Source organism: Hylobates moloch, unplaced genomic scaffold (genome assembly GCF_009828535.3).
Source record: "Hylobates moloch isolate HMO894 unplaced genomic scaffold, HMol_V3 SCAFFOLD_1, whole genome shotgun sequence".
In the NCBI taxonomy this organism is placed as follows: domain Eukaryota; kingdom Metazoa; phylum Chordata; class Mammalia; order Primates; family Hylobatidae; genus Hylobates; species Hylobates moloch.
The window spans coordinates 4,433,723-4,454,658 of record NW_026652276.1 but is presented as its reverse complement, the minus strand read 5'-3'; the positions used below and the strand labels follow the sequence as shown (position 1 = coordinate 4,454,658).

General features: G+C 43.3%; 1 protein-coding gene across 2 annotated transcripts in view; it reads right to left on the bottom strand.

Moving 5' to 3' along the window:
- The window catches only part of COL6A3 (collagen type VI alpha 3 chain), a 90,202-nt gene that overhangs the window by 50,537 nt on the left and 18,729 nt on the right, over positions 1 to 20,936 (bottom strand). Inside the window, exons 3-7 of one of the 2 annotated variants that reach the window (XM_032753550.2) lie at positions 18,925 to 19,542; positions 11,919 to 12,521; positions 5,168 to 5,752; positions 2,908 to 3,507; positions 1,046 to 1,618 (exon numbers count right to left, since the gene is read on the bottom strand). In XM_032753550.2, coding sequence (XP_032609441.1) covers positions 1,046 to 1,618; positions 2,908 to 3,507; positions 5,168 to 5,752; positions 11,919 to 12,521; positions 18,925 to 19,542 — 2,979 coding nt within the window. The remainder of the gene's footprint in view (positions 1 to 1,045; positions 1,619 to 2,907; positions 3,508 to 5,167; positions 5,753 to 11,918; positions 12,522 to 18,924; positions 19,543 to 20,936) is intronic. The other variant, XM_058445956.1, reaches the window with a different exon arrangement.

Genomic DNA, 20,936 nt, shown 5'->3' with positions numbered 1-20,936 from the left:
GAGACGGGGTTTCACCATGTTGGACAGGCTGGTCTCCAACTCCTGACCTCAGGTAATGGGCCCCCCTCGGCCTCCCAGAGTGCTGGGATTACAGGTGTGAGCCACCGCACCTGGCCTGTTTTGTTTTTGGCCACTAAATTTGTGTTACTTTGTTATAACAGCAATGGGAAACCAATACACCAGTATAGGGACCCCTTTTATTTTGGAACTTTTCAATGCTTGAAGAGTATTGTTAGCTTTCAAAGATGTATTCAAGAAAAAACTTGGGATGGGAGGAGAGATATGAGATGGCAGCACCTGCACAACCACTAGCATTTTATCGATGGGAGGTTTCAAGTGAGTTGCTGCAAGTCACAAGTGGGTTAATGGGAGGAAATGGAACCCAGATGTCGGAGTTACCATCCCAAGCCAATGGCCAATGGGCTCCGTAGTCAAAGGAGAGGCTCTGGAGTCTTCACTTTTCATCGAAAGGTGTACAGGGGAAATTACTCTCTTCACTGCATTTTTATCACTAAATTAAAGTGGTTAAATGAAAAGTCATGGCAGTGTCAATTAGCAGTTGGGGCATTTTAATGCAGAGTTTATGATGGAAATTTATCTGCCTCTTCTAATCCTTTAATTTTTAATGAGTGTAATGAAGGAATTATAACAATAAAAAAGCATTGGGTGAATATGAAGATGAAGGCTGTTTTAGGTGTAATGTAACCATATGATATGGCTTTTATTATGCATTCAGTAAAAACTGTTTTTAAAAAAGGATTTTAACCACTGATCTCTAAATCTTTATAACATGTCTTACTATGAAATAATCTAATGCCCTTAAAAATACTCACCCTGATTCTCCTGAGAGAGCAGCTAGAGAATCAAAGTAAGGAAAGAAATCTCATATTCTATTGTTCCTGCTGAAACCAGCAGGTGATTAATTTTCCACCTTTCCTGTAAACTCAAGGAGCGCTTCTATCTGCGGACCAGTGGCCAGCAGCCTACCCTCAACTCATGCATTAGAGAACTGAGTGGCAGAGCAACTAGCATTTCTCTACCGTACCTGGTGCTGGCGCTCCGTTGTGCACTGATTTTAAGAGATTCACGATCTGTGGTTGAAGATCTCCAATCTTGGGAAGCGACTCCGCAGCCAGGATAAACGCTGGAGACAGCACGATCTGCTCTAACTCAGCAGGGTCCGCATTCTTGGCTTGGAAGATGAAAGGCACGACCCCACTCTGCTTCAGGTTACTTGCTGGCCCATCCACACGGTCAGATGACCTTCCCGCGACCAGCAGCACCAGGAACTGAAGCACTCCATCCTCGATCCGGCTGCCAGCAGACTTCACAAAAATGTACCTCTGTGCATAGTCCAGGGCATAGCCTAGATTGAGGGCTTTGCCCGTCTTGATCTTCATTCTCTTCACAAGATTCAGGATCTCAGGCTTACTCTGGTGCTCATCGAAACGGGACTCCACCTTGACATCATCGCTGTACTGAGCCACTGCAATTCGGGTCCCATCTGGCTTCACATCGAGCTCATCGATAATCTTGTAGAGAAAGTCACGGACAACAGGGAACTGGCCCACAAGATTGGCTGAGCCATCAAAGAGGAACAGAATATCTCGCTTGCTCTCTGCAAGGAAGGTAGATTAGGATACAATGAGGGACGAGAGCATAACAGGCACCAAAGCGACTTCAGCCCAGCACCATTTGACAACAGGAGTTGGTGAAACTCATCTGATGACCACTGTGCCAGCAAGAGAAGAGAAAACCCAAATTCATACCACTTGTCTTGAAAATGTCCTATTTCAAAGCAGTGCATATTTGCCAAACTAGTAACTAGAACAGCCTATCCCATCTAGCATCATGCTTCTTAAATAAAGCAAGCCAGGGAAAAGCCCCACCGGGTTGTGTTCTTACATCAGGTGGCAATTGCTCCAGGAAAACAGGCAGCATTTTCAAACTGTTACAAATAAAAGTATTGAAAACATGGCCCTTAATATACTTTTGCTTAAAAAAATTGATGTCAATCTCTAAAAAAAAATGGGGGGCTGATATGGGTCAACCACTCAAAGATAACTGGGTTGCCATGAATCTGCTGTAATTGAATGATCAAATCATTAAATTTGAGGTTACGGGCCAAGACCCACAATAGTGCCCATTACTGCTGTGTAGGTCAGGCTCCTTGTCAATGCTTCCCAATCTGTTGCAATGAGACAACAGGAAACACAGACGACAGGCCCTATGGCGCCACAATGTGTAATGTAAATATCATTCTCAGTTCAAACAATTCTTAGAACTATTTTGATTAGGTTTCAATTGGTTTAGTCTTGCCATTAATCTGTGTGATGTTAGCAGACTGGTAGATCTAATACAACCGTATCTTACCACCATAATAATTTGCAGTAATAACAATAAGTTAGGCTTCCCCTAGAAATCATTTTACCATTGAATGAAGATGCACCGTTTGTTTGTTTTATAACAAATAATTTTCTAGATACAGCAGATGTTGAACATTTGAAAATCATGTAAAAATACAATTTCAGTGTTTAAATAATCCCAAGGCATATTCATGTAAGAAAAATCTCTCTCTATCTCTCTCCACCCCATGATCCTCAACTCTGGATTCAAACTCCAGAATCCTCACAGTCATTAGAGGGAAAAAAATCCTTCTGAATAAAGGGTGAGGCAAAATGGACAGAACATAAGCTGGATGTTCTAGACTTTCCTTCGTGAACACCCTTTAGACAGAGTCCAACCTTGCTGGTACAGTGTCTCAAGTCCCCATTCAAACTATTTCAATGGAAGGGAGCCAATTGTCTTTCTACAGTCCACAATGCTCTTGAGTTCAGACTGGCCAACTACCCACCAGGGTGGTGTCTGAGGAAGGAGAGGGAGTTCCCGGCAACAGGGGAGGTTTACCTGGCTGGGCGAGTGGTACTTCCTCCACACCTCCACTAACATATGTGGTTAGGGGCTGAATCAGCTGCTGAGGCAAAGCTGGCAGGGAGCTGAAATCATCCATGAGATACACCAGGCTTGGGTTAAAAGCAATCTGCTCAAGCTCTGCCTTATTTGCCTGGCTAGCTCCCACACAAAAAGTCAGGATGCCTGCGCGTGTCAAGGCGTTGGCAGCTTGCAAATAGGAGTCCTCAGACTGCCCAGCTGTGAGTAGAAGCAGGAGCTGTGGCACGTGTTCACGGATCCTGCTGCCGCCAGCTTCCGTGAAGTGGTTGGCATGGACATAGCTTAGGGCTGAGCCTGTGTTCAGGCCCGAACCTCCCTGGAGCTGCAGCTGCCTCAGGTGACCAAGGATATCTGACTTGGTCTGGTATGTGTTTAAAGAGAACTCCGTTACAGGAGTGTCACTAAATTGTACTAAACCAACACGAATATTGTCATTTCCAACATCAAGGCTGTTAACTAGGTTCATTACAAAGTCGCGCACATAAGGGAAATTGGTTTTTCCAACGTTGGCTGATCCATCCAAAAGAAAGATGATATCCCTTTTGTTTGCGTGAACTGCAGTGAAGCACAGAAAACAAAGTGAGACATACACAACCACGGAGAGTTTTATCATGTGTGCCTACAACACGGGCACACATGCCAACATTTAGAACACAGAGAAAGTCAGCGTGGCAAAGCATGTCCATCTTGTAAAATATGGCAGATAGCTGCATATTTTCCTCTGGTAGTGGCTGGTGTTTGTGAGACATATTGGTAGCCGAGTTTACAAAACCAAGTTGGCTCAAAGAGAGCTACAACATCAAAGTTAGAATGTTTACAAACAACAAAAGTGATCAGAATCCTTGAAACCAAACACTCCTTCCCTAAAAATGAATTCTATGAAGGTGCTGCATCAGTCCACATCACTCATCCCAGCCAGGTTTAAGTGTGCCTGGCTGGATCCTCTGGGGCTCACCTCTACCCACTAACAGAGGGTCTTCCATCCATAGCTCAGAAGCAGTTAGCCCTCACTAACCTGAGAACACGAGTTCCTTAAGGCTAAAAAAAATAGCCAAAGTAGGCTGGTCTCATATTGAAGTCTTCTTCGGACTTCCTTGTTTGTCATTCTCTACTGGGACTCTTCTCCTATTAGGAAGTCACAGCCTTGCTAGGCAATCATCCAACAGGGGAATTCCCCCAAAGTGAGATGATGGGACCATAAATACACAGCAAAATAGAAAGAGACCAGTTGCTAGGCTTGGCCAAAGTTATACACATCAAGAATAAAAAGCATAATTCTCAAAATAGTGTATTTGACCCAACACATTTGGCATGTGCCTTTAAAATTTTATTTTTTATTTCTTCCCTGATGCCCTACTGTAATTTAGACCTCACAACTAATTGCATCCTAAGTTGAACTTTGGCTATCAAAGTGTGGATTAAAAGTTTTAAGAAAAATTTTAAAAGAGAGAGAGAAAGAGATGGATTTAGAAGACCAGGGAGTCTGAAGAGAAAGCATGCATCCAGGCAGCATGGGTCATGCATCAGGCAATCCTCTAGTGATCAAGTCTGCAAGGGGGGAAAGCATCATTCTGTGATGCTCATCTTCTCTTCATTAAGGACGGTGAATTGTATTTCTTCAACTCATTAGCTCGTAGATCTATATAATGTCTTTAAAAATAACTCTCCACTGGCAATCATATTAAATGAGGGATTTGAAGAACCACTAGGTTTGAACTCCACACTTAGCCATTCAATATGCTTTCCCATTGAGGGTAATCCCTTAATGAGAGAGAAGAGAAGGATTAAAAGCTGAGGACACTGTGCCCTAAACAGCTCAGACTGGGGCTATTTAGAAGTAGATGGACAACTCCGGAAAGGAAAGCTACATCCTGGTGATGGGGAGGAGACTGGACAGAAATCACCAGTAGAAACAGAAGAACACAGAGATGTGACAAGTGACCTCCTCGGCCAGAAGCTTCAAAGACAGGTGGCCCATGGTCCTATGGTTTAAATCATATGGTTCTTATCACATGAAATTTTATTGCATGACATTGTAAACCATACAATCCTCAACCCAGTGCAAAAGGAAACCTGAAATAAATCATGTTCGTTGCTGCTGTTTTCATCATTTGTTGTCTCTTAGTTAAACACTAACACACTTCATTTTGTTTTGTTCTCAAAGATCCTGCCTGGAGACCACCCCATTGTGTGTCTGAAGCCATCACCACCATACCTTCAGGGGTTCCAGAGAGGGTCCTGAGAGGTGCCAGCAAGCCAGGCAGCATGCCTTGCAATGGGGCGGCTCGGAACTCGGCCGGGATGAACACCAGGGAGGAGTTGAAAGCGATCTCTTCCAGCTCAGCCTGATCGGCACCCTTGTTCCCGATGGCAAAGGCCATTATGCTGCTTCTCTTCAGCTCCTGGGCAGGCTGGCTGATTTCATCTAGGGACTTACCACCTGTGATCAGCACCAAAAGCTTAGGAATCCCCTCGGCAGCCCGGTAGCCGGCTGAACTCGTGAACAGGTTGTTACGAACAAAGTCTAGAGCGGAGCCCGTGTACAGGGCCGAACCGTCCAGGGGCTTCATTTTCCGCACAGCGGTTATGACTTCCCTTTTTGTTGGATGGGTATTGAAAAAAAATTCGGGCCTCACAGTGTCTGCATACTGGGCCACTGCCACCTGGATAAGATCCTGTCCGATTTCCAGCCTCTGGATGACTTTAGCAATGAAGTCTCGGATGGCATTGAAGTTGGCCAGTCCCAGCGAGGTTGAGCCATCCACCAGGAAGACTATGTCTCTCTTGTTGACTTCAATGACTGTAGGTGGCAACATTATAAGGCAATTAGAATGGCCTTACCAAGCACAATCAACAATGACTTTCTAGAAAGCTTACTCCATTTAAAGGACACCCTCATTTACTGTGGCCAATGTGACCACAGGGCCACCCCAAAGGGAATTTGTCCTAATAAACACATAAGTTACAGTTGCCCCCTCACCTGCTGGAGGAAAGCTGGCTCACCTTCCACCCTGCCCAGTCAGTACTTTTTACAAAATAGTTGCACAAAAACAAATTTAGTTTTAGTAGCCACCTGTTTTGCATGCTGTCACTGAAAATTCAATAAGTTCTTTTCTGCCATAAATACACAACTTGGCCAGAGTGAAGTCATTGCTTGAATAATTAAAGAAACCACCAATGTCTGCTCAGAGAACCCGTTGCCTCACAGTCTTGATTTCAAAATGCTCATTGTCAAGTGCAAAAGCTGAAAGAGGCTGCACATCCCTGTTCTCTTCAGTTCTATATTCCATGTCTTCATTTGACAGATGAAAGAATTACTTAACATAAAACTTATAAAAAGGAAATTAGCATCAAAGCCAGCAAGTGCCACAAACGTTTTTCACTTAAGAGACCTGTGTTTTGGCCAGGCACAGTGGCTTACGCCCGTAATACCAGCACTTTGGGAGGTCGAGGCAGGTGGATCACCTGAGTTCAGCAGCTCAAGACCGGCCTGGCCAACAAGGGGAAACCCCATCTTTAGTAAAAATACAAAAATTAGCCGAGAGTGGGGGCAGACACCTGTAATCTCAGCTACTTGGGAGGATGAGGCATGAGAATTGCTTGAACCTGGAAGGAGGAGGTTCCAGTAAGCCAGGACTGCACCACTGCACTCCAGCCTGGGTGATAGAGTGAGATTTCATCTCCAAAAAAAAAAAAAAAAACCTGTTTTTAAAGATCCTAAGTAATATATATGACGGTGATAACTTAAAGGCAAACCATAAAGCAAAAACATCTCAATAAGATCACTGTCTCACAGGGACTGTGAACTGCTGTATCCATGTGTAGGCACCCCACCCATATTGCAAGAACCATGAACTCTGTTAAGACCACAACTCCTAACCCAGAAACCTGACAGAGCTTCCAAGAGGTAGAGGAACATAAATGATTAAACCTGAGATGGACTGTTTGCAAAATAGTCCTCTGTTACTATATACCATCAGATAGATTGCATGGCAAGTTGATTTTGTAAAAGCAGACAAAGGAAACAAAGTTCGGGATGAAGGTAAGGTAGAACTTTCTAAAAATCAGAGCTACCTTCTAGAATGTATTTTTATTTTTATTTTTATTTTTATTTTTATTTTTATTTTTATTTTTATTTTTATTTTAGGACAGAGTCTCACACTATCACCCAGGCTGGAGTACAGTGGCACGATCTCAGCTCACTGCAACCTCCACTTCCTGGGTTCAAGCGATTCTCCCACCTCAGCCCCCTGAGTAGCTGGGATTACAGTCACGCACCACCATGCCCGGCTAATTTTTGTTTTGTTTGGTTTGGTTTGGTTTGGTTTGGTTTGGTAGAGATGGGGTTTCACCATGCTGGTCAGACTGGTCTCAAACTCCTGACCTTGAAGTAATCCACCTGCCTCAGCCTCCCAAAGTGCTGGGATTACAAGCGTGAACCACCACATCTAGCCTGGAAATGTTTTTGAAATGCAGTTCATTTCTAGTTGTTTGGGCCAGAGGTTGGGAGCATGATGCCTCGGGTGAGAATCGCTGATACATGCCTTAAGAAATCATTTTAGGACAGCAGTGCCTCATCTGGGTGCTCACCTGTAGCATCAAGACGAGGTCTATGTTCTAAGAGAAGGGTAACATGTTATGCACCAACGTCCTTAATACAATAACACAGTTGCCTACTGGTGTAACAATGTGTGCAGAACATCATTGAAACTTTCCTCAATATTTCATGGTCATTGTTATGAACATCCATTCCGGGCTTTCCTTCCTTCAATTTAGAACATGCTGTCTCTCTGGGCTACCCCTTCATTTTGATTTAAAATATTTTTGCAGATAAAACTAATGTGTAGATCTCTAGAAGACTTCTTATACCTTTTTACCATTAGAGAGAATATATATATATATGTATATAGATAGATACACACATACATGTATATAGACACATATAAATTCCATATATGCTATACCATGAATCTACCACTCATGTATTTACTATGTATATCATACATGACAGAAAAATAGACAAATACTCATATAACAATGACCTGAGAAGCTTCTTGCTCCTATACCAAGTGGCCCAGATTGTTATATTCTTCTTTATAAGTACCAGCAATGGCACAACCCTTGGGGTGGGAGAAGATAAATATCATCCCCTCCTCTCCCATGTTTTCCCTCCCTCTACTGCTGCATCACTAAAACTTTTCCCGATGAGCCAGCGAGAAGGAATACCTTCCAGATCTGATGAAACAAGTGGCCTAGTCTCCTTGCACCCAACATGGATTCACCTCTGGGAACCCTGAAATGCACCTCTGGTTCCCAGAGGCTCTGTCCCAGAGTCCCCTTTGATTAGGTAAGAGGTCATTTACGTTTGATTTTTATTCAAGTCGTGGGAGCTCATAACAGATAATATGCCTAGAACCATGCTTAGCCAAATACAATAAACACTGAAAAATATTGAGTAACTGGAAGAATAACTGAATTCCTATGTTTGCTTCATGACTCTGATGCAAGTCACCTAGCCTTTGCAGAGTCATTTCATTTCTCTGGGGGCTGCACCATGAATCTCCTCTGACCCAGTGATAAAAACTTTGGGATTCTCACAGCTGACTCTTCCGTGAGCCACGTCAGGGATGCATACGCACTTCCTTCCACCTGACATAAATATCAACCCAAACACAGCTGTCTTTTCTCTTTAATGTGGCTCTGCAGGGGCTGACTTCGCTGCCTTGTTGGGAGATGAACTTGAAGGTCCTGCTACTCCTCGCCAACATGGCACAACCCTCTTCAGCCCTCCTCCCGCGGCTCTCTCTGTTTTCCTCCATGCCTCAGCCCTGCACCTCCATCAGACTCTCCTGACAAAGACTCCATCAGGCCCACAGTCTTCCTCATGCATCACCCAAGCAGTGGACATTCCTGGAGAAGACCACACAATCAGGTACCTGCATGCCACGCTCGGAACTCCAGACCCCCATCAGGAGACCTGTGCCTGCCCACCATCCTCCCACGCCTCCCTGGGAAGTTGGCTGTCCTGTCCTCCAGAGTGACTGTCTCATGGCTGTGCTCTCTGCTCAGCCCTCTGCCACTGCCTCCAAGGCCTCCTCATCTGTCTCTGAGAAAATAGAAGCCCTCAGAGGAGAGCCCCTGCCCCCACCCCTAACCCACATCCTACCTTCCTCTGCCATTGGCTCCCAACCCACAGGTTCCACTCCCTGTGGCTTATCCCCCTGCAGCAGCTGCTTCTCCAGCTTCCACGCATCCAGGGAGCCTGAACCTCAGGCTCCCTGTTCAGTGTGCTCCAGCTACACTGCGTTCTGACAGTTCTGGGAAGGGACTAAGCACCTTTGTGTTGCAGGGCCACCCCTCCTGCTCTTCCTTCTGCCTGGACCACTCTTCCCCCTGCTCTCCACATGCTCAACTGCCTTCGGTCCCACACCTTCTCAGGGCCTTCCATCCGCCTGATCTAAAATTCCCTTCCCCAGTCTTCCTATCACAGCCCTGTTGAGTGCCCCAATGCAACTTACCATGCTCAGAATATTTTGCCTGGTCACTAGTTTATATTATTATTATCTCTTTCCCCATTATACTGTAACAGACAAGCAGCCACATCTGTCTCATTAAACAGCACCATATTTCCAGTGCTTGGCATAGTGTCTGGCACATGCCAGGTAGTCAAGGATATTTGTTGAATATTTACAAGTTAATCATTGATATTAAACATAATGTTTGTAATCAAGGGGTTGAAACTCTACTTAGCTAGGGAAAATCTGAAACAAGGGTCATGTGCTGCCCATTTTCATTAAAAAGTTGAAACTTCTCCTGGTACAGACATATCTTCACCTGGTGCAACTTCTTTGTCATAAATTCAAGAAATCAAAACCCAGAGAGGTTGCATGACCTGCCCAGGATCACGCGGCAGGTCCACATAAGACCCAGGACCAGAAACCAGCTTTCCCATCTACAGCCATGTCGCATCGTTGATGTTTGCAAAACATAGGGAAATCTCTGGGCTTCTATACTTTGGGATGCAAACCAATAGTATGCAAGCTCAGAGAAACCTCAGCAGGTCGTAAATTTTCACTTGATTGTTTTCTCAATTGCCAGAGTCACAAAACGGCACCATGATGGAATGAGCGTGAGCAGCTCCAGGCACGGGGCAGGCAGTCCTGCACGCTGTGTTTCCATTGCTTCTCAATGTCCATTTGCATTCAGAACGTTACGTTCAAAATTCTAGTCTCTCTATTAGCTCATCTGAAGGATTTGGGCCAATTTTATGGTCCCATCAAGTGACAGGAAAAGCTGGAAAACGGTATGCAGCAAAAGCTAAGCCACACGGAATTGGCCTTTCGAACTTAAATAAATGCCAGACACAGCCTTCTCCAGAAGGCAACGCTCACATACACTTTTCTTGCTACCATCACCAGGTCACAGTTCCAATGTACAGATTAAGTAGAGATGCCATAGCCTGAGCTTTCTACCTGCAATTTTTATTACAACAAAAGCCGTGGTTTAAAATCATTTGAAGCAAGTTCGAGCTAACTCAGTGTGAATTTTGTAACCCTTGTAAGGAAATGTGGTGATGTTGCCTTTACATGAATGCAGCACCTAGAACTAATGATTAGCAAGGCACTATTAAGTAGATGTCAGTTCCTTAAATAAATAGATAGTGATATTTTTAATTAAGACTTTAAAATGTTCTACTCTTAATTTCATACAATGGTATATTCTCCAAAAGGGTTATTTTTAAATTATTGTCTCTGCTTTATTAAAGGAAAACCTCCCTTTATCAACTGTAATTGATACAATGGGTAAAGAAGTATCTTATTACAATATTTATCTTGTAGACCCAGACTTTACTTATAAAGTTAGCAAATAAGAGCTGTGACAATGTGTTATTTCACCCAAGAAAATTTAGATGATTGGTTGCAGATGATAATCAGAGTCTTATAGGAGCCTTGGTATCAACTCACCAATTTTCATTGAGCCCACACTCTGGAAGGACAATGAAGAACAAGGTCTTATAGTCAAGGACTAATCTCGTCAGAGCATCCCAGTGTGTAAGCAACACTGGAAGTGAGTTGGGTGTTTCTGGAAACTGTTGGGGGCCACTGTGTCCCTGATTTACCAAATGGCATCCTACTGGCCTGACCTAGGTAATGAAATTGATAGGTCTGAAAAGTGACTGATGTCTCAGAAAACAGTTCAAAAGGTAGAGGAGGCTATGCATCCTGATGCCCCCACCACACCTCCTATGTTTGTTAAGTGCATATTTGTTATGTGACTTGGTTGGTTTTTTTGTTTTTTAAACCACTCCAATTGGCTGTTTTGCCAAAGGCACTCCATTTGAGCCTGTATACTAATACTGCCACTCGGGAGAATTACTCCCACACTTTACAAGCACGGCAAACAAAAAAAAAACTTCATAAATATTCCATCAAGTCATTGCACTGTTATTTCTTACCTTCAGAAGTGTAACTCTCAGCACCCTAGCACAAAAGGACTTTGAGGAGACACCCTCACTCCATCTTTGCGTTTGGAAAGACACTTTGTGTATGAGCACAGTTCTAACACTGACTTTTAGAGCCCAATGCCATGGTCCTGGAGTAAATCTTTCTCAGAACTGTAATGAGCCCCTCAAGCCCATTTTTAGGAAGACTGGATTATAAGTAGTTAATACGGTGACGTTTAATAATCTCAAAGCAACAGGTTTGTTGAATTAGCCTTAAAAGCACGCTTTCTCAGCAACTCATACTCTCCTAAGAGCTTTCACTCACTCATTGGTCTTTAGTTTTTCCGCATACTGCAACAATCACAAACATGACATCCAGGACCCAGCTCATCAGGGAAGGACTGGACTGTGGGTACTTACAGCTTCTCCTGTGGTGAATCATGCTGGTACCCACCTTACGTCTATGTAAACCAACACACACAACAGCCCACTCCCACACAGATGGTGAGAAGAGGATACATACCTTGTGTGACAATGGTTGGCGGTTTCAAGACAATGTGCCTTTGGGCCACGCCAACAATGTACGGCAGTAATTTCTCCTGGAGGTCCCCAAAGCTACGGAATTCCGGGACAGTAAACACCAAGTTGTCATCGGTAGCTATGTGCTGAAGCTCTGCCCTGGAGGCGGCCTGGGCTCCGAGGCCGAATGAGAACACGCTAGCCTGCTTCAGTGCTACCACCCCGTAGCGAATCTCGTCACTAGAAGGCCCAGCACTTATGAGGACCAGCACCTGGGGAACCCCTTCCTCCACGCGGCTGCCCCCTGCCCGGGTGAAGTGGTTCTCCACCACGAAATCAAGGGCGAGGCCAATATTGGCCAACTCCCCACCAGCAAACCCGAGGGCTTTCACTGCACCCAGAACCTGGGCCTTGGTGGAGTAGGTGTCCAAGGAGAACATGGTTCTGGGCTCATCGCTAAACTGGACCACCCCCACTCGGATCTGCTGAGTTCCAATTGGGAGTTTCTCAAGGAGATTTATAAGGAAGTCGAGAATGACTGCGAAATTGACACTTCCGGTGTTGTTTGATCCATCAATAAGGAAAATAATGTCAGCAGAGTCTTGTGCTTTAAAAGAAAGAAATGCAAAAAATGTGAAAGCATTAGAACAAGTGACCACATGCATTATTCAGTGTTCTGACATGTTTCTTTGGAAACCAATAAGAAACACGAAATATGGGCAAACAAAACACATGTTGATGAAGAAATGTGAAATTCTCTTTCAGTTCTGCATTCTGAATGGATAAGAGGCAACCTCTTAGAAATCATAGTGTAAAAAAGGGACATTTATAGCAATTTTTCATTTGTGCCATCCTCATCCTCATAGTTAAATTTCCAAACATCATATTCACTTTTCTGAGGGGACAATCTTGGGTACATATTCTAGAAATTTCCACTAAATTTGGAGGGAAAAGTAGTTGCATGAATGGTCCACTACCAAACCTACCAGGGAAAATCAATGAGTAGGTTAGCAAAACTTTAGAGATGATTTCTAATTTTTGGTCATTTCTCCTGCCTCCTCAAATGATTAGAATAATTTTTTATACAAATCCACAGCTACAAAACAGAGTCACGATTTGGTGATTCCTCAGCCCAGTATGTTGCTGGATGCCTTGAGCAACTATTGTTTCTTCTTCTTTTCTTTAAAAACCAAAATGACCTTGTACATGCAACTTTGTGAATCAGAACTCAAACTACATTTAAAGTTTTCATGTAAAAAATACTTTGATGAAATTTTTGTTTTTTTTTTTTCTCGAATGATGTTTAGTTGCATAAAACTCAAATGCAGGTCGGGATTGGGCAGGATGTTTTGTTCATTTACTTTGTCATTGCCTCTATATTCAGTCACTTAATGCAGAACAATGTTAAGCAGAGTGATATGAAACCAGTCATGACATAATTATCCAACCTTGTTTTTATGACATCCTAAACTAGTTACCTAGAAGGACCATGAGCATTGAATAAACCCGGATCAGAATTAGCCTGGGGTTATACAAAGGGCAGAAAAACAGCTGACCAAGACCTCTTTTCTCCCCCATAACGGCGAACAGAGAATTCCCAACCTGATACTGAGAACTGGGTTACATAGCAGCCCTGAGGGAGGAATAGGGATCGAGAAATCTAAAAGTCAGGGCCAGAGATTTCTCAGCCTCTGTTCAAATGTTTAAATTTGGCTTATTTAAAGTCAAGAAGGAGCACAATTATTCTAGTAGATGTTTTTGATAACTTAAGTATGTGTTAGGGACAAGAAGAGGTTATATGTGAGCTTATGTATTTATATTCTGGGATTCCAGAAAACTGCACTCAGGGTATCTTTTTAAATGATGGTAATATTGTAGGTAAGACCATTCACTCTGATCTCTGATCTTTTCAATGACAGTGAACATTTTCTATTTAAAATTAATGTTTCCTTGTGCCAACAAAATTGTTTTTGTTCTCACGGTAGAAAAGGATCCAAAGCTTGTCTCACAAAACTGAAGAGTTCTGCTCTAGTGAAACTACACTCTTACCCAAGCTCTTCTCATTGTGTGAACTGAAACAGAGATTACCAGGGTTGGAACTGCTCTCTTCCCTTCCTAATATACACGAAAGTTCCTGACAATATATTTGCAGATTAATTCTTTGCATAGGGAAAAATATTAACCTGGCAACATTGCTATCACAATCCTTCTTATAAGATACAATGAGTAGGATAATTGTTGTGCTACAATAATTAAGATCTTGTGTTTTTAGTAATTGCCACACAAAAGTTTTATATGAGACTGGGCCTTTGATTGGAGCCCAAAGCATTTGCCACTGTTCAGCCAAAATATAAGATTCCTGAAGGATCTTCAAGACAGTGTGGTGCCAGGGGGTGTGAATTACACAGAAGGCTATAGAGACGGCCTACATCGTTGTATAATACAGAGGCTCCACAAATCCCACAAAATTCCTCAACATTTCCCAGGCCTAAACCAATGACCTCAAAGGACACAGGAGGGCTTGCCACATCTTAAACGTCTTTTAAACATCAAGACTTTTAAAAGAAGGATTAAATATGATCATTACAGTCACGTTTTTAAAAATGATCCCTAAGTCGCAGGATAACACTATTTCTTCTCCATTTGTAACTTACTTTTGGGTTGAAATTTATAGTTGTGCAAATAAGATAAATGGAGCCTGAGGGAAAATCCTTGAACATTCTCTTCTCAAAGACTGAACATCTACAGTGGCCAGTCATAGAAACATGTTGGATAATTTGTCATCACTGAATAACAACATTATCCTCTTACACACACAATAATGGGGCATACAAGGGCATGCTTTGTTATTTAGGAGAGCTGAAGCCTCAAGGGCGCACAGGGGCCATGTGTGCTTGTGTACAGCAAGGCGGACCAATGACCGATGTTAATGTTACAAGGAATCAGATCTATGCACAGTTTAAAAGCTTTAAAGTTGTCTGGTTTTCTGCTTCTATGCTTTGCGTATCACATCCTCTGTGGTGTTTTCTACAGAAAAGTTTTACAGTGTCCAAGGAAAATTCACAGTTTCCTTCGACATCCCTGGAAGCTCTTTTCCTGAGCTCACTGATGTGGGCACAATGCCTTTCTTAGCTCATGTGATGCCTCCTTTCATTAAGAAAAACAAGTTCACATTCTTATTTCCTATGCAAAACACAAAATCGTAGATATATTTTACAAATTTTAAAAATCTTCATCCTTTACAGAGAAAAGAAAGCCGATGCCAAAATCCTCCCTGTCGCCTTTAGGTTTTGTTTTAAAATAAAGGTTTTGTATCTCAGGTATATCCATTTTTTTAAAGAATGATAGAGGGATTTTTAAAAACACAACCATTAGAGATTGATTATTTGAGTAGAGTTCATTGACAACAGTGGTGATCAATCATATTTTACACATATGTGTGTTTTATAATCAAGAATGCTCTATGGGGAAGTTACCTAGCAGACACGTAGTAAGAAGAGGCAGCCATAACTAATTAGCAATCTCTATAATGCCCTTCTAACTGGCTTTCCAAAAAACTACAAGCAGAGATGTATTGTTTTCCTAGGATTATTATTCTGTTTTTGCCGTGGAACATGCAGCGGGACGTGGTACTAGGAGGAATTGCAGAGTGATGTTAATTAGAAAAGACACATGAATGGATTAATTTTCTGCCCTGGTGCTGCTAGTGGCTTGGACACTAGAAGACAGAGATGCTTTCTTGGCATAAAAACAAAGGTTTTATCATCTGTGTGGAAATACACGATGCTGGTAGGTTCATTTAGCATTCACTATGGCAATCTCATTGTTTGTCCCTTACATAATGGTTAAACATAAAGGCAAACTCAGCTATTTTTGTGAGTATAACAAAACATCAATAAAAGATGTTCCATTTCTCTACTGGTCCCTTTCACTGTTTGTTTGTTTGTTTGTTTGTTTGTTTGTTTGTTTGTTTGTTTTAGACAGAGTTTCACTCTTGTCACCCAGGCTAGAGTGCAGTGTCACGATCTTGGCTCACTGCAACCTCCACCTCCCGGATTCAAAGGATTCTCCTGCCTCAGCCTCCCGGGATTACAGGTGCCCACCGCCACACCTGGCTGATTTTTGTATTTTTGGTAGAGACGGGGTTTCACCATGTTGGCCAGGCTGGTCTCAAACTCCTGACCTCAGATGATCCTCCCACCTCAGCCTCCCGAAGTGCTGGGATTATAGGCATGAGCCCCTTTCACTATTTTTTGATAGGTCTTTGTTATTATCCTGATATTCCAAAATGTGATGGATCAGGGAATTAATGATACTGAGACTATGGTAGCGAGCAGTGCAGTTCATTGTAGATACCCTCTTGTCATTTCCTGGTAACCTGAGTGTTTGGTTTGGGGTGCTGTTGGGGACACCCACCTTTTCCTGTCATTTGGCAGGACTGATGCCTGTGTGGTAATGCCAGGGGTGAGGCTTGTCATTTGGAAGCAGGGAACACTTTGCAGTGTTTGAACTGCCTCTCACTCTTTCCTATTGAGAAGTAGACCCACAGGTAAGGGCATCAGCACTGCCAGCCCCATTAAAGCTGAAATCAGGGGTAACCACTGGGAAAACCATTTTATGAACAAACTTCTGAAACACCCTGGGGCTGGCTACTTCTGAAACCCTCTTCTTCACCAAGCTCTGCCTGCCCAAGACACCTGGTTCCTTTCTGCTGATGTTGGGTCATCTCTCTTCAGCTCCTGCTTTCTGAATCCTTGTTATGAAATACTGACATCTGGTACTGCTTCTCTGCAACTGCTCCATTATTCTGATTGCAATCTTGCAATTCTTCTGCTGTCCTTCCCATGTGGTCCTGTAGAGTGAGGCCTCCAAGCCTCAACTCTCTTTTTCTTGCCCCACCATCCATGTGTATTCACAAGAAACTGACTCTCCATCAGTCACCTCACTTCCTACCTCCTGTCTCAATGGCCGTCTTGGTGGTAACCATTTTTAAAAGTGTAGGAGAAAAATCTATTCATAAATCTTGCTTCCTATGATCAGTTTCCCTATACCATGTGGTTGCCCACTCATTGTTTTTTGATTCAAAGAATTATCCACTTCCTCATGCCTACTACATACACGGAAGAGAGTCTCCAACCTTCCTACGTGATTTAATTACATTATGTTCAGCCTGGGTCCACATGGCAGGCTCTATGGTCATCTCCAGACTTTAAGGTCTGTATGGACAACCTTTGTGAGCACCAGCCTCTCTGGTTTCTGCAGTGGCTGGCTGTCTATAGTTCCTACACATCTGAGGACCACACTGAGCACCATTGGAAACTCCTCCAGCCCTGTGATTGGCCCTCAGAGGTCTTCCTGTCTACACACCAGCAGTGTCTCCAACTTGCACACTCAGCTGTCTCCAGGGTTCTCCTTCCGAGCCCTGGCCTCTCATCCTTTGGGTCTTCAGAGGTCTCCTGACCCATTCCAGCTCTCATTAGCTCCCCATGCAGCTAGGATGCCATGGCAGGCTATTTCAGGAATTTACTAGCTACTCCTCTGGATTTCCTTACTGAGAAAATTTTCTTCTGTCCTCTCTATTGTTCCATCTTTGCAAGTTCCAGTTCTGGGAACTCCTTTGATCCTGGGAGTGCCTGAGATATCTGCAGAAAGGCAGGGATCCACACTAATGGAGACACCCACTGACTCATAATCTCTGATAGCAACTGGACGCCACTTCAAATCAGCAGTTGCTTCCTGAATGTTTTGTGACCCCTCTTCACATGTCTATAGCAGCTGATCAAAAATAACTTTAATCCCTCCAAGCCCAGAAGCCCCACTGCTTCCCTCCTTTATTGAGATGATGGAAGTCAACTCAACTTGAACTCTTTCAATGTGCCTCTTATCCACCTGAATATCTTGGAAACACAGCCCCTTTTCTCATCCCTTCCCTCTATCTCAGAGAACATGTGTGTCCCCTTTCTGGAGCTCAACTCTCCCCCTGGATTCCTCTCTCATTTCCTGCTCATTCCACCCAAAATTCTCTGCTACCCACTATCAGATGGCTGCATGGACTCATTTTTCTAACAAGGAGAGGTCCCTCTGCTCTGCCCATCACTGATGAGTAAGCTCTGGGCACTCATCACAGTTGCTGTGGTATGGTACAGTTTGAAATTGTACTTGTCAAATTCCTTCCCCACTGGCCATTTAGGCACTTAGCCCTGGAAGGAGAGCTAACAGGCTTAACTGGTTAAATAACTTGTCGGCCAATTAGCTTTGTACATGCAAGTGCACATGACACATCGATGCAATGTCCATGTGCTCTCAATACTTCCAGAGTGGCTCTCATCAACGCCATTAGAATTAGAAGAGTCTCTGTGGGCACAGCCATGATTACTGCATGGAGGAGAAGTAAGAAGACCAGACCCACAGCCCAAATGCACAGCCTCCAGCTCCAGCTGTCACTAACCATCCAGGACTCAATTTCTTCCAAATCGATCTAGAATGGATCATAGCTGAGGTTTCTTGTAATTCCGATTCTACCAACACTCTTAAATTAACTCTGTAGAGTAGAAGAGAGAAGCTCTCTGCTAGTCCACTGGACACAAAAACAGATGCCCTCGCTCCCATCTCAGTTCATGCACTCTCCAACAGGGAGCTTTCCTTAAAGGAAACAGATCCCAACACCAGATAGAGGAGTTTGATCAGATGCACACCTCACCACTCTGAGGCTTTCTTTTCTAAGGAAGGCAGAGGTATTTTGTGGGATCATGACATTAGAATGTGGGTTTTTTTAGAGTGAAAATATTAGTTGTTTAAGAAAAGACTCTTCTTGTATGTAGGTGAATGCCCTACTTGGGGAGAAGACTATGGAAGAATATTCCAAATCAAACCTTTGTTTTTAAACCTGTGAACATTCATCTCTTCCCTGGCCCGCGTGCCATCCTAGCTGTTGCTTTAAGGCCAGCAGTTGCCAAGCTCATCTCCCAAGAACAGCAGGGCAGGGCGTAGCTTGGTGGCATTGCCATTACCTGTGATGTCTTTAAGGGTTTCCGTGTCCCCAGCCCTTTCTGGACTCACGGATGAATGCACACAGGACACTAAGTTTCCTACTATGTCATGAAGTGAGGTAAAATTCTCTAGGTTGAACACACGCATATTGAGCGGTTCACTTGCTATTTCTTTTAACGCTCCTTCATCTGCATCCTCAACTCCAATTGCAAACACGTTAACATCAGCAGACTTAAGTTCCGCTGAGGGCAGAGCAAGGCCATCCTTCGAGTGTCCATCAGTTAACACTACGATAACCTGAGGGACTCCGTCACCGGCCCGGCTTCCAGCAGCCTTGGTGAGGTGGCTTTGCATTACGTATTCTAATCCTTTTCCAGTCTGATTGGTTCCCCCAATATAAGACATGTTGGAAATATGAGAGAGGACTTCTTGTCTAGTACGATACGTATTTAACAGGAACTCGGTATGTGGGTTTCCGTTGAACTGGACCAGAGCAAAATGGAAATCATTTTCTCCCACAGCTAAGGATTTTACAACATCATATAGAAACTCTCGAACAAGTTGGAAATGTTCCTCTCCAATGGTCCAAGAGGAATCCACTAGAAATATTATATCAGCAGCCGCACCATTTTTGACATCTTTAAAAAAAGACATTGGTTTAGATTTTTCTACTATGTAAGCAATTATTTCCTATCAGTGCAAAGCCTTCCTAACAAATTTGGTTTACACTATACTGTTACTAAACACTTCACACCTCACTGGTGATACAGAAAGGTAGACTCACTTACCTGGGAACCAGGGACCTGGGCCCATGCACTCAATAGCTGCTGGTGCCCAGTCACTAGCCCGAGTTCCATATTCAGAGACCATCATGAATGGGCCAGTAGCATGCTCCAGATTGGGGAAGCAATTTCCTGGGCTGTCTTTAACTCAAGCATGATTCCCTGTGACAGTTTGAGCCCCAAGACCCACCTGATTAAACCAGAAGGAAGTCTTGTCACAGACAACCAACCATCATTTTATAAATTCATTCTTTAGTTTGGAATATGAAACTGGGCCTTGACAAAAAAGGAAAAGTAAAAATTGCTATTTTCCATTCACTAACCCCCAATGCTTTGGGTAATTTGCATGAAAAATAAATATAATAAATACATGTTATTTAAGTAAGGAGGACCTGTGTAAATGTAGAGAAGGGAAAAGACTTATTTTTGCCAGATTTTTGAGCATGAACAAACAGTACTCTACTAGTTACTGCATATTTTTCAGAGCCAGAAAAGTCTTCATAGATGTCAAACATTATCTATCTCATTTCCAGATGAACCCAGTTCTCCCTCAAGGGTAGGAGCTCAGGGTATCAGGCTGTCAATGGCCCCAGGAGGTGCCCTTCTGCAGCTGTGAGCCAGGCTTGCTTCTGGACTCTACTTACCTCGAGCTGACCTGATGCCCCAACCCATGTTCTTCTTCCACTGAAGTGACACTAGACTTCCCTCCATCTAAGAGCAACCTGGCCTGGAGGAAGAATCCCTCAGAGGCCCAGCTCTCTGGATCAAGGAGAGGGAGACCCACCTCCATCCTTTCCAGCTTGCAATGCATGAAGCATTTCCCACTTTTCTAAAACTCTGGAATCAAATTTTTAATAGAGTTAATTAGAATCCATGTTTCTAATTCGTTTTGGGAAAGAGAAATCTTAAAGACCCAATGATCCTAGATGAAAAATGCCTTTCTGCATCTGGAGTTAGAGAGAGAGGGTGATCTTTGTTTTTTTCAGGGAAAATAGTTTTTACTCTCAATCATTGACTTCTCCCTACTTTATGTGCTCAGAGACCAGCCAATGCCAGAAATGTGGAAAGTCCCTTCAGGTGGTAAAACATTTGAGATACAAACTTTTCGTTCACATCCAATGTAAAAACAAATCATTGTCAAGCCAATTCCAAGATACCAAACCCAAGTTTTAATAAAAATAGGTCATCTCTCACTGGATAAAGAGTATCTGAAAAGGTCTATAAATCCTGTAACTATCCTATCTGACTAT